At 39.6% G+C, this 17,281-nt stretch overlaps 1 protein-coding gene across 1 annotated transcript in view; it reads left to right on the forward strand.

Moving 5' to 3' along the window:
* The window catches only part of MAP4 (microtubule associated protein 4), a 186,590-nt gene that overhangs the window by 72,174 nt on the left and 97,135 nt on the right, over positions 1 to 17,281 (forward strand). The window contains exon 3 of the mRNA XM_088028558.1: positions 13,845 to 13,910. Coding sequence (XP_087884684.1) covers positions 13,845 to 13,910 — 66 coding nt within the window. The remainder of the gene's footprint in view (positions 1 to 13,844; positions 13,911 to 17,281) is intronic.

Here is a 17,281-nt window from a genome sequence, read left to right on the forward strand (position 1 = left end):
GAAGACATCCTTCGAAATTTCAGTTCATTTCAGCTTGTCATGGTTTATTGTATGGTCCAGAATATGGCCTGTCATGGTCAGTGTTCTGTGAGCACTTGAAATAATATGATGCTGTTACTGTGTGGAGTACTCTTTTTATGTCAATTGAGTCTACTTGGTTGACAATGTTGTTAAGGTTTGCTGTATCCTTACTGACTTTGTATCTACTTGTAATGATTTCTGAGAGGGAGAGATGTTGAGGTCTCCACAGAATTTTGTTGATTTGTCTTTCTCCTTTCTGTTCCACCAATTTTTATTTCATGTATTTTGAAGATCTGTAGTTGACATACAGGGTTATGTTAGTTTCAGGTGCACAATATGGTGATTCAGCACTTCCATATATTACTCAGTGCCCATCAAGATAAGTGTGCTCTTAATCCCCTTCACCCATGATTGTTACATCTTCTCCATGAATTGACCCTCTTATCGTTATGTAGTGTCTTCATTATTTTTGGTAATATTGTTTGTTCTGAAGTCTCGATTTTGTCCTACTAATATAGCTACTGGAGCTTCCTTTTGTTTAGTGTTGACACGGTATTACCTGTCTGTATCCTTTTACTTTCAGTGCATTTCTTTATTAATATTTAATAAAAGTGGGTTTCTTGTAGACAGAATATAGATGGGTCTTGCTTTTGTGTCCAGTCTGAAGATCTGTCTTTTCATTGGTATTTTAGACTGTATTTAATGTGATTATTGATATGGTTGGATTTAAATCTGTCATTTTGCTAGTTGCTTTCTATTTCTTCCTTCTGTTCTTTATTCTGTTTTTCTTTCTGTAAAAAAAAAACAAATATTGCATTAATTCAATATTTTTTATGATTTTGTTTTTAACTTCAGTATTGGCTTATTATGTATATTTGCTTTATATTTGGGGTGCCTGGGTGGCTCAGTCAGTTGGGCATCTGACTCTTGATTTCCCCTTGGATCATGATCGCAGTGTCTTGGGATCAGGCCCACGTGGGGCTCTGCACTTGGCATGGAGTCTGCTTGGGATTCTCTCCCCCGCCTCCCCTTGCCCCTCCCCTTGCTCCCCTTGCTCAACCTTGGCGCTCTCTCTAAATAAATGAATGAATAAAGTCTTTAAATTAAAATTGTTTTTTTTTTTTAAGATTTTATTTATTTATTTGAGAGGGAGAGACAGCGAGAGAGGGCACACAAGCAGGGGGAGTAGGAGAGGGAGAAGCAGGCTTCCCCGCAGAGCAGGGAGCCCGATGCGGGGCTCGATCCCGGGCTCGATCCCGGGACTCTGGGATCATGACCTGAGCCGAAGGCAGATGCTTAACGACGACTGAGCCACCCAGGCGCCGTATTTGACCTACTGTTTATAGTGTAATCCCTTCCAGCTTGCCGTCCAGTAATATTGTACCACTTCATGTATAGTGTAAGATTCCATGCAAAACAGTAAATGTCCAATTCCTCTTGCATTTTTTGTTTTACTGTCATACACCTAATTTTACATATGTTAATAACCTACATTGTTACTCTTTTTTTTAGATTGTCAATTATCTTTCAGATTAAAATTTTGGGAAATAACCTTTTATAATTATTCTAATTTTGACCATCTTGGGCACTCTTTATTTCTTTGTATAGATCCAGATTTCTGTCTAGTACCATACTTCTAATGCCTGAAAGAGTTCTTTTAAGATTTCTTTTTTGGGGGGGGGGATTTTTCTTTTCTTTTTTAATTAATTAATTTTATTTTATTTTTTTAAAGATTCTATTTATTTGACAGAGAGAGAGACAGCGAGAGAGGGAACACAAGCAGGGGGAGTGGGAGAGGGAGAAGCAGGCTTCCTGCCGAGCAGGGAGCCCGATGCGGGGCTCGATCCCAGGACCCTGAGATCATGACCTGAGCCGAAGGCAGTCGCTTAACCAACTGAGCCACCCAGGCATCCCTTCTTTTTTAATTTAATTTCATTTTATTATGTTATGTTAGTCACCATACAGTACATTATTAGGTTTTGATGTAGTGTTCCATGATTCATTGTTACTTTTAACATTTCTTACAGCACAGGTCTTTTAGCAATGCATTATTTCAGCTTTGGTTTATGAAAAACAAGCATTCAGTTTTGGAAGATACCTCTCCAAAGTGTATATTCTTTGTGACTTTTTTCTTTCATTTAGGAAAATTAGTCTTCCCACTTGGATAGTTGGTGATGAGAAGTCTGTTATAATCTTTTTTTTTTAAAGATTTTATTTAATTATTTGAGAGAGAGAGTGAGCGAGCATGAACAGGGTGAGGGGCAGAGGGAGAAGCAGACTCCCTGCTGAGCAGGGAGCCTGACGTGGGCTCGATCCCAGGACCCCAAGATCATGAACTGAGCTGAAGGCAGACGCTCAGCTGACTGAGCCACCCAGGTGCCCCAAGTCTGTTATAATCTTGATCTTTGTTCCTTTTTGCCCCTCTGGCTGCCTTTAGAATTTTATCTTTATCTTTGGTTTTTGGCAGTTGGAATATGTTGTGTTTAGGTTGTATCTTGGTATTTGTCCTGCTTGGGGTTCTCTGAGCTTGATCTGAGCTTTGATGTGGTTCGTGAAGTTTGGAAGTTTTTGGATTGTTATCTTTTAAAATTGTTTCTTTGCCTTACTCTTTATCTTTTCTCCTGGGATTCCAGTGACATTTTTATTAGATTTTGGGTATTGCTTCACAGCTCCTGGATGCTTCCCCCTGCCTTTGTTTTCTGTTTCATTTGGGTATTTTCTTTTGACCTATTTTCAAGTTCTCTGATTCCCCCCCACCTTTGCCCCCCAGCTTTCATTGAATCTAATGTGGAGCCCTCTGCACTCTTTAGTAGCTTCTCTGGTTTTAATCTCTAGCATTTCTATTGGACTCTTTCTTATAGTCTCTTCTGGCTCTCTGCTGAAGTTCCCCATCTGTTCGTGCATATTTTGATCTTTGCCACTATAGACTTTAACAATATTCATAATTATTTTAAGTCTCTTGTCTGCTAAATTTGAACATCTGGGTCATTTCTCAGTCTGATTGTTTTGTCTCTTGACAGTGGTTGTTTTTTGGGGGGCACTTTTTATGTGTCTCTTAATTTTTGAGTGAATGCTGGACTTCACAGGTAAAACAGTAGTGACTGAGATTAAAAAAAAAATTTATGCCTGGAAGTAGGCATGTCTTTTCTTTCACTAGGTAGTTAATATCAAGGGTTGAGTCTGTTTAGGCTAGGGCAGAGTTAGGTTTGAGTTTCGTTGTTACTATGATTGTCTTCAGTGCAGTACTGGCTTCAAATTCCTCTATTCCTTGTGCTTAGAGCCAGGAGTGCGGTGCTGAAAGGTTTCTCTCGATGTTCTCACTCTTAGCTTTTGGTCTCCCTGTGCACCTGTTCCCTTGAAGGGTGTTTGTCCATGTGCTAGCCCCTCCCTTATCAGAAAGGGCTAGCCTGGAAGTAGACAGGAGTTTGTCATCTTTGGTTTTGGGTCCTGGCTTAGGCTTAATCCTGTGTGCATGTTGAGTCTTTCTCAGTAATATCCCTCTTACAGTGGGAGGGTCTTCTAATGGTATCCTGCAGGATCCTGGGTAAGACTTACTGCTCCTCCCCTAGGGTAAGAGGATATTTTCTTCACTCTTTCCCCAGCTGCAGTGGGTCTTTACCCAGGACCTGGGGTTGACAGGGTTTGGCGCTCCACCCCCCCCCCCCGCCCCACCCAGCAGCTCAGCTTTTGTTTGTGTAGAATAGAAGGGTGGCGTGGGCTGGGGAGGTCAGGGCTGCACACCTTTCCTCTAGTGGTGGCTTTCTCCCAAGTCTGCAGAAGGACACTTTCCCACTCTGCTTGCGGTCTTATGAGCATCTGGTAAATATCTGTATAGGCAGACCTGCAAGTGGTGTGAACTCCCCTTGCGTCTGTGGATGCCAGGGACCCTATACTCTCAGGCAACCCTTCACTTAGCCTTCAGCCTATCATTAAACTTTTTAGTTGAATTCTTCTTACCTGCTGGTGTTACACCGCACATCTCTCCCTCACATGCTCTGACATAGGACAGCCAGTGCTTATCTCCCTGTCTTCTGGAGGGCCATGTCTTGCTTTGGATTTCATTTTCTGTTTTCCTTTAGCAATGCTTCAACCACCTGGGACTCAGCTTAGGTGGGTGAGGATAATGATGTGGCAGCAGTAGATTTTCTTACGCTTCATCTTGGGTGACTTGTGTACCATTAACTTAACCCCAGAAGAGGAAAGTTTTTTAAGAAACTATTTTGCTTATAAAAATTATTACATTTTCCCTAATATTTTTAGTATGTGAATAACCTGTAGTTAAGTACTATAATTAAAAGTTCATTAATTCAGGGAGACTACTCTAGAAATTGATAACAGTGATTACTGCAGAAGAAGTAGCTGGCTGGAGTGTAGGGATGGGAGGGAGCCTTAGTTTTAGTTTATGCCTTTGGACCAGTTGGGTGTTGTATACGTGCATTTACTTATTAACCTGTTCAAAAAGAATAATATAATTTATAATTACAGGAGAACTAAATTACAAGTTTCTAATTTTTTTCATACGACCTTGTTTGTAGAAGGTTTGGTTAAGAATAAGTGGGAGAGGGGCTCCTGGGTGGCTCAGTCATTAAGCGTCTGCCTTCGGCTCAGGTCGTGATCCCAGGGTCCTGGGATCGAGCCCCGCATCGGGCTCCCTGCTCCGCGGGAAGCCTGCCTCTCCCTCTCCCACTCTCCCTGCTTGTGTTCCCTCTCCCACTGTGTCTCTGTCAAAAAATAAATAAAATCTTAAAAAAAACAATAAGTGGGATTAGGAGAGGTGACTGGAGACATTGAGGAAGAAAGGAAAATAATTTCTTAATTTGGTCTTGCAGAGATCTAGGGCAGTGAGTACACTCTCAGTGAATGGGGGCTTCTCTACTGTGAGTCTGATTTTTATAGATTATCAGATTGATGGATTTTGCCCAAAGGATAGGTTTCGTGTTTGTGTTTTGCTTGGAGAACGTTCTAAGTAGATCTTTTTTCTTCTGAATACCTCTTCAGAAGTGATGGAAGGGCCCTAGACTTCATTATTTCATGTTTAAACTTCATTACTTCATTATTTCATGTACATCCAACTTTAAGTTTGATTTTGTTATTGGATGAGATTCAGTAAATTATCACTGGAGCTCTGGATGTGATTTTGCAGCAGGCTCAGGCAGGCCAGCCAGAGGAAATTGATCAACCACTTTCTTGCATCTAGGATAGAAAGGGCAGTTGAATGGGTTACATGTAAAGAACTTTTTGGATAGTGGTGTTTCTATTTCTTTTAATTCTCACATGCCCACTCTAATTGCCCTCAACTTAAAAAGAGGTGTAAGCAAGCAGGCTGCCTTTATGATACTTAACACAGAGTAGGAAGAGTTGCTCCCCACTCCCCACCACGAACAGTTCCTGCCCCAGACCTGGAAACAGTGTTATTTTTCAAGCCTTGTTACTACTGGATTTGTCATTGTTTTTAGGTCTTTTTTGTGGATACGTATACTCTTTTCCATTTTACCCCATTCAGTTTTGTTTCCATGAGTATTTTTATTTTCTTATTGCCCCCATAAAACGTCTAAATAGCCAAACACCTTGAAATAAAACTGGTATCATATTACTTCTAAAATGCCTGTCACCTTGGGAAACAGTTCTCAAAATACTTCTTCGGATATATGTATTGATTTTTTTTCTTCTTTGGAGATGTTATCTAGATCAGCTCTATGTGGCTCTCTTTTCTAGGCCAGGGAAACAAAAGACAGCTTTCTCATATATGAATAACAGAACAATCATACTTTTGTGACTTATTCAAAACATTGTTGTAGATGTTTGAATGAGCATCAGCACATTGTTGATGCTTAGACACAAATAATTGGCAAATTTGTGAACAAGTCACTTAATTTTTCTGAACTCTGTGCTTAGATAGTTCTGCTTGTGGGAGTGAGAGAATATCTTCTCCCCAGCATTCCAGGAGGTTTTCACGGCTAAGAACTTGTTTCTATTAAATTTATTTTTAAAGATTTTATTTATTTATCCAAGAGAGAAAGAGAATGAGAGAGAGAGAGAGTGGGGAGGGCGAGGGGTAGAGGGAGAAGCTAACTCCTTGCTGAGCAAGGAGCCGGATGTGGGACTCCATCCCAGGACCCGGGATCACAATCCGAGCCGAAGGCAGACGCTTAACCACTGAGCCACCCAGGTGCCCTCTATTAAATGTTTTTTTTTTTTAAGATTTTATTTATTTATTTGAGAGAGAGAGAATGAGAGACAGAGAGCACGAGAGGGAAGAGGGTCAGAGGGAGAAGCAGGACTCCCTGCTGAGCAGGGAGTCCAATGCGGGACTTGATCCCGGGACTCCAGGATCATGACCTGAGCCGAAGGCAGTCGCTTAACCAACTGAGCCACCCAGGCGCCCTATTAAATGTTTTAACATAGGACAGTGGTTCTCCAAGTGTGGTCCTTGGACCAGAAGTATCCTATCACTTGGGCCCACATGGAATCAGAAACTCTGGGTATGTCTGTGTTTTAACAAGCCCTTGCAGGTGACTTTCAGGCACCCAAGATGAGAAACATTGATCAGGAGAAAGGGCCAAAGTAAGTCCCAGAAAGGATGATAGCTAGGTAACTGCCGAGGGAGTTCTTGTCAGCGGCTGGGCCTTCTGTCACAGAGCATCGCAGCCAACTTTATTGGCCACCAGAGGGCGGTGTTGGAACACGCCTGACTTTTTGCTCTAGACGGTGCCCTTGCACTGCGATCATGCTGAATCCCCCCATTTTGCCCCAGGTGACTAACTGTGGCAGTCTTCCTCACAGCACACATGCCCTCTCAGCTTCTTGCTACTAACCTTAGCCAAATTGGTTTGCCAGCTATCGGACTCTGAAGTCACTTGAGAGAGGAGATTTAACAAAACAATAAATTTGAATATCTTTATTTTTCAGCATGTGATTAGTTTAAAAAACTTGTGTTGTTTTCAGTGCTGTAGGTGTTTAGATGAGAAAGTTTTCATTTCATGAAATGGGTGTCCCTCTGGGGGAATCAGAGAAAGAAAGAGAGTGTAACATCTTTTGAATTAGGACTTACCCGCTAACGTACAGTGACCTTCTTTCCTACTCTACAACCTAATTGTTGGGGCACCTGGATTGTGCAGTTGGTTGAGTGTCTGACTCTTGGTTTCAGCTCAGGTCATGATCTCAGGGTGGTGGGGTCAGGCTCCATTCTCAGCTCAGAGCCTACTCGAGACTCTCTCCCCCTCTGCCCCTCCCGCTCTTTTTTTTTTTCTTTATCTCTCTAAAATAAATAAATCTTTAAATAAATAAAAATAAAAAATAAAACCTATTGTTTTTATGTTATAATGTTCTTTGTTTTGGGTTGTTTGTTTTGATTCTTCTCTCCTGGGCTTGGATTTTTTTTTTTTTTTTTTAAGACTGTTAGGTGTTATATGTATGGTAGTATCTGAGTCTCTCTTATTTTCTTCTGACCAAGGATCCTTGTTTGGCTTTTATTTTATTCTGGTGAGTTGCTTATTTCTTAGACTCACAGTTATTACGTAGTATACTGATGTCACTTAAGCTAGATTAAAATAATTTCATTGTTCTCTCAAGGTTACTTTAAAGTTTAGTGGTTAATCTGTAGTCTCCAGTTTGATCAATCTAGAGCTGATCTATCTGTAGTTAATAACAATGAGAAGAATAATAGTTGTTAACGTTTACTTAACACTCTACAGTTGGCACAGTACCGCCTCCAGTATTATTAGTCCTCGTGATAACCATGGGGGTTAGATATGATCCCATTTTCCAGGGGAGGCTATTAAGGATTAGAAAGCACAGGGAGTTGGATTTGATCATTTGGTTAATAGTGACAGACCACAATTGCACCCAGATCTCCTGATTTTAAACCCGGTGTTCTTTCAGTGAAACCATACCGTCTTCATGGATGCACACTTTCTGCTTAATTCAGTCTTACAGATGCTATTTTTCAAAACTAAAGATTCACTTATTTAACTCAAGGCGCAATTATTAGACATGTAAGTGCTGTCTTCAGGAAATACAAATGCGAGTCTTACTTCATCTGTATGAAGAACTTGAGCTTTGAACCTGAGCATTGTAAAGTTTTCCACTTTCTCAGACAACTCTTTTCACATCTTTCTGTTCCAACCTCCAGCACTTAACTCTCCTGTTCATATTCTCAGCCAAAGACTTCTATAATTATAGCAAAGAATCAATAGACTCAGTCAGAAGAGAACTTCTGTACAGTCCCCCCCGCTGTATCCCCTCCTAACCTGCCGCCCCTGTGCCCTTTGCTCTTACTGCCGGTGTTCGGGCGAGCTGTGCTCTCAACTCAGGGCCCTGCTACAAGCAGTTGTCTCTTCTGTCTCCTGCACCAGCAGTTCCTCTCATTCATCAGCATCAAACATGCCATAATTTTTCCCTTCAATAAGAAAATCCTGTCTCAACCAGCTGCCCATCTCATTTACTTCTTCTTTTTCTTGCTCCTTGGAAAAAGGTGGATCTAGGACATGTCTGGTTCTGCCTGGAGCCCCCTCCCATCCTGTAGTCACCCCTGCCATACCACCCAAACTGCTGCTTTCACAGCGCTAATGAGGAATCCTGGATGGCCGCAAGGGTTTTAGCACGAGCAACTGAAAGGAAGGAATTGCCATCAATTTGAGATTGGGAAGGCTCTAGAAAGAGTAGATTTTGAGGGGAATGTAAGAAATTGAGGGAATTGGTGGGAGTTGTCAAGTGTGAGTTACATGACAGCAGAGAAGATCTTCAAGTGGAGAAGAGCAGTGGGCAGCTAGATAAGAGCCTGGAGTTCAGAGGAGAGTTCTGGGCTAGAGATACCAGTCTGGAGGTTGATGATATTTAAAGCTTTGGCTAGAGGTAGTAGTGGTAAAGCATGTCATTTTCAGAATGTTTTAGTTTTGCCATATAAAAATAAGTTACACCACTCTGTTCAGTGTATCCAAATGCTTCAAAATATATAGCATTTTGATTCTCATCATCATCTATTTTAAAAATGCATGAGCAAGCTGTTCTTTATCATTGGAAATGTAAATCCTTCTTTTGATTCCTTGAACTCTTATTTTTCCTCTGTGTCTCTCATAGACGTTTATCTTGGTATAATACATTTTATACTTGAAAGGTTTTTCTTGATTGTTTTTTTTTAAACAAAATATGTATATAAGCTTAAATTTTAATTTAAAAAAGTTCCTGTAGGGGCGCCTGGGTGGCTCAGTCAGTTAAGCGTGTACCTTCAGCCTAAGTCATGGTCCGAGGGTCCTGGAATCGAGTCCCACATCGGGCTCCCTGCTCAGCGGGAAGCCTGCTTCTCTTTCTCCCTCTGCCTGCCGCTCTGTCTACTGTGCTCTCTATCTCTCTGTCAAATAAAATAAAATTTTAAAAAATCTTACAAAAAAAAAGTTCCTGTAATCATAGTTTTTAAGTATTAATTTGGTCCAGAAGAAAAATTATTATCACAGTTACTAGTAGTATACAACTGATCACATATATTACAATTTTTGATAAATCATAACTAACCATAAAAGTTGAATTTGATTGGAAATGTTTTTCTTTTTTTTTAAACTTCAATTTATTTATTTATTTATTTATTTTTTAAGATTTTATTTATTTGACACAGAGAGAGAGAGACACAGCGAGAGAGGGAACACAAGCAGGGGGAGTGGGAGAGGGAGAAGCAGGCTTCCCGCTGAGCAGGGAGTCCAATGCGGGGAAATGTTTTTCTTAATGATGGGGATTTATATTTTTCTCAGATCATGAATCTGTGGGTCATTATTTTTTGCTGGGATGAGAGAGAATTTAGCAATTTCTGTTGCTATTTGTTTAAAAAAGATTTATTTATTTTAGAGAGTGTGCATGCAAACTCTCTAAAGGGGAGGGGAGGGGGCAGAGGGAGACAGAATCTCACGATGACTCTCTCTGAGTGCGGAGCCTGACATGGGGTTCAAACCCAAGACCCTGAGAGCATGACCTGAGCTCATGACCTGAGCTGAAATCAAGAGTTGGATGCTCAACTGACTGAGCCACCCAGGCGCCCCTATTCCTATTGTTTTGATAGACATACTAGCTGGAAAACTTTAATCACGTAGCTAAGTATGTGGGAATGGAAGTCTTATTATGGCAATATCCTCTGTTCTTTGAGTTAGATGTTAAGAATTCCATAAGTCAGTATCATTAGAAATTACTTTCAGTTAGAAATTATTTTCAGCGCGTCCTATCAGAAGGCAACTACGTTATGACCTCTTTTAATTTTGATGAAAGCAAAGAATTGGAAACTATTTAATTTGCAAGAGGATTTGTTACTCGGTGATTAGATAATGCACTTTGTTCAGGGGCTTGCTTTTGTTTTCATGAATCTGGGATGTTTTCTTTCATCCTTCTGAGGGAAATGAGGTAGTTTTTTTTTTTTTTTTTAAAGTCTCCTATTTTCTGTATCAACATTGTTTCCCTGAGTGATATTTATTCTTTTTGAATGTGATGCCTTACTTTTTTTGGGAATAGTGTTCCTCCATTATTTGGCAGTACTATCTGAGATTCTCCCACCTGCCTCTTACAGGGATATAACCGTGCTGCCAGGTGGGGTGTGAGGGCTCCCCATTCCATCTGGGGGTCAGCACAAGGCAGACTTGTGCCGTGAGGGAAGGAAAGTGTGGGGGTAATGGGGACTGGCTTGATAGCTTTTAATGGAGTCCTCATCATTCCTGCTGTTTGTAAGCATAGAGGACTTTGCAGTCCTGCTTTCCTGTGCCTTTGGGCTGTGGGTTTTTTTCGGTGTGATCCCATTTGCTTTCATTTTCTTGGATATTCCTTGTAATTTCTGGGACTTCTTTTAAACCATCTTTCCTGCTTTTTTTTTTTTTTTTTTTTAAGATTTTATTTATTTACTTAGAGCGAGTGAGAGGAACAAGCTGACTCCACGCTGAGTGCGGAGCCCGACTTGGGGCTCATTCCCACCACCCATGACCTGAGCCAAAACTAAGAGTCAGATGCTTAACTGACTGAGCCACCCAGATGCCATTACTATTTTTATTAAGGAAGCTCTACACCAAATGTGGGGCTTGAACTCATGACTGAGTCACATGCTTTACCAACTGAGCCAGTCAGTCATCCCTACTCTTAAATTCTTTAAGGTGCTCAATTAAAATAGGACTTTATGTCTGTGAAAGTCTTCCTTTTTATCCCTATCTCTGGTTCCTCATCAGTGGCATTTGGTATATATTCTTTCATTTCTTCCCCCTGATTATTTGTATGTGCGTGCGTTGTGTTTGTGTGTTTTATAATGCTATTATGCCATATTTGCTTTTATTTTTTTCTTAATGTGTCCTGGCCATCTTCCCATTTCAGTATATGAAAAGCTACCTAATTTCTTTTAAAAGTGCATATTATATCACAATTTAGCGAATCTTTCGGTGGGCATTTGTTACTTTTTAAACAATGCCACAATAAACATCTCATTAACATTCATTTTTGTGTACTTTTATGTCTTTCTCTGAACTACATACCTAAAATGGATTGTCAAGTTAAGCATTTCAAAATTTGATAGACTGCCAAATTGTCTCATAAAAAGGATGTTCCAATTTATATTCCTCCAGTGGTATATAAGATTACCTGTTTTCTTACACTGTTGCCAACAGTGGCTATTATTAAATATTAAAGAGATTTTATCACTCTTATGACCAGAAGTTGGTATTTTTTGTAATTTGCATTTTCCTGTAATCTGCATTTTATTTTCTTACAATCTGCATTTTAAAATGAGGCAGATTTTTTAAAATATGTATTCTTTCTTGAGCTAGGAAGAATAAATTTTATAAGCTTATTTTGTGGGAGTAAAAGTAAATTTATGCCAAACATGTTCTATCCCATATTTGGCATAAATATGGGATAGAACGTTTAGTATCTCTTCGGTAAGTAAAACACAATACATGAAGCCCTAGTCTGGTGCCTTGTGCTAGTGGGTATTTAATAAAAGTCTATTCTCTTTCAGTCCTTTATTCCTTTTTCTTCCAGTTAGTAGTCTCCTTTCAGTCTGCCTTGTTCTTTAGGTTGTTCTCTGTAGTTGTTCCTCTGTTATCTGAGATAACAGAATGAAAGACTTTTCCGTGAGTTTATATGAAAGATTTCTGCCTTGGATTTGTGGGAGTCAGAAGGTTAGGTAGTGTAGTTTCTTGTCTTTCAAAGTAAAACCTTGCATTTTATATTTTTGTAGCATACATTCTAGATTTTTACTTGTCTTATGAAAAATATCTCTGAGGTTCTTGAGAGTGGCTCATGGGAAACTCTTGGGTTGGCAAGTTGATGGCAGAGCTAGACCGGTTGCTGAAATTTTATAGTCAAAGCCTTTAAGAAAAGGTTGTACATCCTTATATTGATCTATGTAGTCAGTGCAGTTTCATTCAGGATATAGAAGAGCAAGAGAACTAGAACAACCAAAACAGTTTTGGAAAACACCCAATTTAGAGGACTCACATGACCTCTTTTAAAGACTGTACAAATTCAGTAATCAAGATGGCATAGTGCTGGAAAAATGAAGAGATTTATAGGCTGGTGGAATAGAAGAGAGAGAGTCCAGAAATAGATCCACACATAGTATGGTCAGTCGATTTTTCAACAAAGGTGCAAAGGCAGTTAAGTGGAATAAGTATAGTTTTTCAACAAATGATACAGGAATGATCAGATGTCCGTATGCAAAAATATGAATCTAGACCCATATTTTATACCATATACAGAATTAATCATGTATCGTGGGCCTCAAAATGAAACCTAAATTTGAAAACTATGAGTTCTAGAGGAAAATGTAGGAGAGAGTCCTGTGACCTTGGGTTAGACAAAGATTTCTTCTTCTTCTTCTTCTTTTTTTTAAGTTTTAAAATTTTTAAGTAGGCTCCATGCTCAGCACAGAGCAAACGTGGGGCTCAAACTCACAACCCTGAGATCAAGACCTGAGCAGAAATCAAGAGTCATCACACAACTGACTGCGCCACCCAGGCGCCCTTAGACAAAGATTCCTTAGATACTTCACTGAAAACATAAGAAAGCATGAGGGAAAAGTGAAAAATTAGCGTTCATCGAAATTTAAACTTTTGCTCTGCAAAAGACACAGTTAAGAGAATGAAAATGCAAGTCATAGGTTGGGAGAAAATATTTGCAGAATTCATCTGATAAAAGGGTTGGTATTGAGAATATATAAGGAATCCTCAAAATTCAATAATAAGAAAACAAAGAGCCCAAATAAAAATGATAAAAAAAATTTGACCATTTGGTTCACTAAAGGAAGGGATGGCAAATGAATAAACACATGCAAAGATGCTCAACATCTTTAGTCATTAGGGAATGAGACACAACTATATTAGAATAACTAAGATTAAAAGAAAACAAAAACAGTTCTCTGCTCCCAGAAATGATATTGGTGACCATGTAATTCTCTCCCTCAGGAGCAGCAAGGATGATGCCCTGGACTTTTTATGTGGGAATTGTTTTAATGGCCCTTGTAGCATTGGATTTGAATCACAGATAACAAAACCTGTGGTGCTTCATAACGATTTTGGAATGGAGTATAATGGTGATCTTTGACAGTTTACAGAACAGAAAAGATTTCAGCTTGCTTATTAGGAAGGGTTCTTCTGTAGTGTTTGGGTATCGTAAAATTGAATGACTCAGTTCTGTTCTGTTTCTTGGTTTCCTTTTATTGGATCTTTACATTTTGGACAGATTTTTATCTGCTTTAAGCTCATGCTGTGAAGAGTGACAAAAGTCTACCTGGTTAGATAGCTTTGAATCTGTTTTTCATATTGCTGTCTCTCACTGTGGGTAATTACTCTTTGTGGTTATTGCAGGAACTCCATCCAAACCAACAGGTCTAGCCAACGGTGATCACGGAATAGAAGGGAATGATACTACGGGTAAGTGGTTCCCAGGATTCCCCAAATGTGGGGCTGAAACAGTCACAGTAAACACCTTGATGAGCTCCTTTGAGGAAGATTCTTAGTGAATCACATGAGCTATTTCTAAGGGTATTGTTGTTCTTGTTGGTGTATTCAAGTCCAGGGCCCTCTGCCACATAACATGTCCAGCAATGGAAAGAGTGAATTTCCTTTGATGTTTCTTGAGTTATTTGTTGTAATTATACCACACGAGAGCTGGATCAATCTTAAAAATATGCTTATAGATGCAGACTAACCATCATCAAAATATGTTACATTGGAGGCATTTGGCCACTACAGCTCTTTATACAGCCTCTTCTCCACTGCACTTAGCTTGCTTTCTGCGGCTCAATGTTAGGAAACCCGTGAGCCGCAAATTAGAAGTTCTTCCCTTTTGATTTTGCCCTCAGTCTTTTTCTTAGTCTTTTTCCCCTGTTAACTGACCCCCGGTGTATTTGTATTGAGCAGAATTCTTGAAGCAGTAGTGGGGTCCACAGGGATGTACTCTGCAGATCTTCTCTTAGGTAGCTGATAAGGAGAGTCAGCTTGTATTTCTGTAAACAACTGCACTTATTTTGCATCGTGATCAGGCTGACACTGTTGACCCAAATGAATAGACGTTTAATGGTCAAGTGAACTGTTCTTTGCAACAGACCATGCTCTTAACTGGGGCATCGCATTTGATTCACATTACTGCACTGGAGGCAAGCACTAGACACGGATTGTGTCTGTGTTTCTCTTGTATGCCTACCTCAGCCTGGAGAAGATTCTCCTTGAGCCACCATATGATTTCTCGGTTTTTAAGGCTTCCTTCTGTTAGCAACAGCAATTATTCCAGGATTTATTCTTTATTCTGTGACCTTTGGAAATGTTGTATATATCTTTGTACCTCAGATTTATTGATGGCTGGTTTCCATTTGTTGTGAATGTTAGTTTTGCCCAGTGACTTTAACATCCTTATTAGCGGCTCATAACTTAGAAACTCTTTACTTGAAGGTAAAAACATCCAGAAGTGCCACCTTATCTTCCAGTTTTGTGAACTGATTTTTTTTTTATTTTTTTGATAATCTTTGTTGTATTATTGACTGTTTCTGTGCCTGCTTTGAAAGCAAAGTCATCTATGTAGTATAGTTTTAAGGAAACATTTATGGCAATATCCCTGTGATTAAAGAAGCTTGAACATGAACTTTTTAAAAAAATGAGTAAGTTCAGCTTTCTTTAATAAGGAGGCAGTGCCAGGGAAAAGAAAGGCTTGGAGGGGATTGACTTGGTTAGCCAGTTGAAAGAGTGGGTGCCATTTTCATCCAGAAAGGAAGCAGCTGTCAAAACTAGAGAGAGTTCTCCAGCAAGATGTCAGTTGTGACCAGAAGAGACTTTGTGTAGCAATTGCTTCCCATTGCCAATTCTTAATAGCCCAGAAAAAAAGAAGAGGAAAAACATACAGCTTGGCCCTTACTGTTTTCAAGACTTTTAGTTCCCTGGTGGCAAAAAAGAACCTGAATATTTATGAACTACCCAATGACATTATGGCAGCAGGTAGAATATAGTTTGCATACGGGAAGATGTTTGCATTCTGAGTTTGATCACCTGAAAATATGCATGTTTCACTGGGGATGGGAAGGAGTAGGGAGGGGACGGAGAGTGCATGTTTCTGGAGCATGTTGTGACCTCATTCTAATTTGGCCATTACTAAACTAGAGCACATAGCTCAGTGCCATTTTGAAAATTCCCATTTCTGTTTCGTTCAGGATGTTGTCTCTAGTCCTAATTGCAGACCAGTTCCACTGATAGCGTATAAAGGGTTTATGAGCATCTTGCTATGTTGAACTTGCTGTTTACTAATGACCTGTGCTTTTCTGCCTTTTCCTCCCCCTTCCTACTTCTTCCTCCCTTTCTATTTTTCTCCTCCTAGAAGCCTAGCGTGTCTCTCCACACTGGGGCTGCTGCAACACCAGACCAGTGATCTTTCCTAAGCACCGTTACACTTCTAAAACCTTCAGCATTTTGCAGAGCTTTGCTTTTCCTTCCTGGACATGGTGTAGAAGAAGCGGAGGGTAGTTCTTCGGGGCCTATTTCTGCTGATGCCTGAGCAAACCACCTGCTTCCTCTTGTGCTCTGCAGGGCTTGATGGAACCTCCTTTCCCTTTGTGAGCACAAAGTACAAGATGAATTCTTTTTAATTTTAGTATTTTATAAAAGTCATCTAAGGTCTTTTATTTCTTGTTCTCTTTTAAAACTCATTTTATCATTTAATTCAGTCTCACGTTTTTTCTTTTCTTTAAACATTTTGAGTTGGCCTTTTCCATTTGGTTTTCATATCTTCAAAATGAATCAGGATCTCGTAACACCAAATGAGAACATGTGCTTTCATAAAGGGATTGAGTCCACCAGTACTGCAGTTGGCCCTCCCTTCCCCTCCCCCTCCTCTCTCTCTGAGCTTGCTTTTAGGGAAGGGTAATCTTTAAGGCTACCTATGTTTCTCTCCACCTTACTAAAATCTGAATAATGATAGCTATTTTAATTTAAAGTTTTCTCATTTAGAGTAGCTCTGATTAAACTTTGAAAAGCATTTCCTCAAATTAAACCATATTTTGTTATTTGCAAGTTGGGCTGAAATGGTTTCTATGATGAAATTATGGTTTATTTGTCTAGAGGCTTAGATTCTCTTGAAAATCTGACAACCTTTCATTGTTTATGAAATTTTATAACCAAAGTTACTTTGATAACATGATCATGAGCTATCAAAACAAGAATTGGGAAGTTAAAGAAAATGCAACCCTTTATTGTTAGACTACTAGGTTGTTGATACAGATAGAAAACAGCTTCTATAAAAACATGGGAACGAAAGTACATTGCAGTACACCGAAGAACCACAACCAGCTTATCAGTTTTCTAATGAAATGGTTATCGGATTGGACTCACACTGTTCAGGTAGTTTCTAGTATCCCTTTGATCTCTGGAGCAGCATGCCCAGTGGTTTGGTGGACCACATGTGAAGACCTTTACCATGAAGGTTATTACCATTTATACTCCTTGTATTCTGAGGATTGTCCCAGTGGGACTTTCTTATTCTCGTTCCTCATTTTCCCACACTAAGAGCTAAAAAACCTGGAAGAACAATTTGGAAAAAGTACTGTGGAACTTTTCAGATAATAAGCTTTGATTGGACTTTGAGAAATAGAATATAAAACCTGGGCCATGTTTTGAAATCTTAGAGGAGTTCTGCTTTAAGGTCCAGATTGTGAAATACTCTAATTTTCTATCTTCTTACTGATTATGGAGGTTATCATAATCACCAAGCTATTGATTGTTTCAACTTAAAATAAATAATTGGCAGTATGTTCTGAGGA

Source organism: Eumetopias jubatus, unplaced genomic scaffold, assembly GCF_037043125.1.
Source record: "Eumetopias jubatus isolate StellerSeaLion01/CBP00866 unplaced genomic scaffold, mEumJub1_p1.0 scaffold_1, whole genome shotgun sequence".
Taxonomy (NCBI): domain Eukaryota; kingdom Metazoa; phylum Chordata; class Mammalia; order Carnivora; family Otariidae; genus Eumetopias; species Eumetopias jubatus.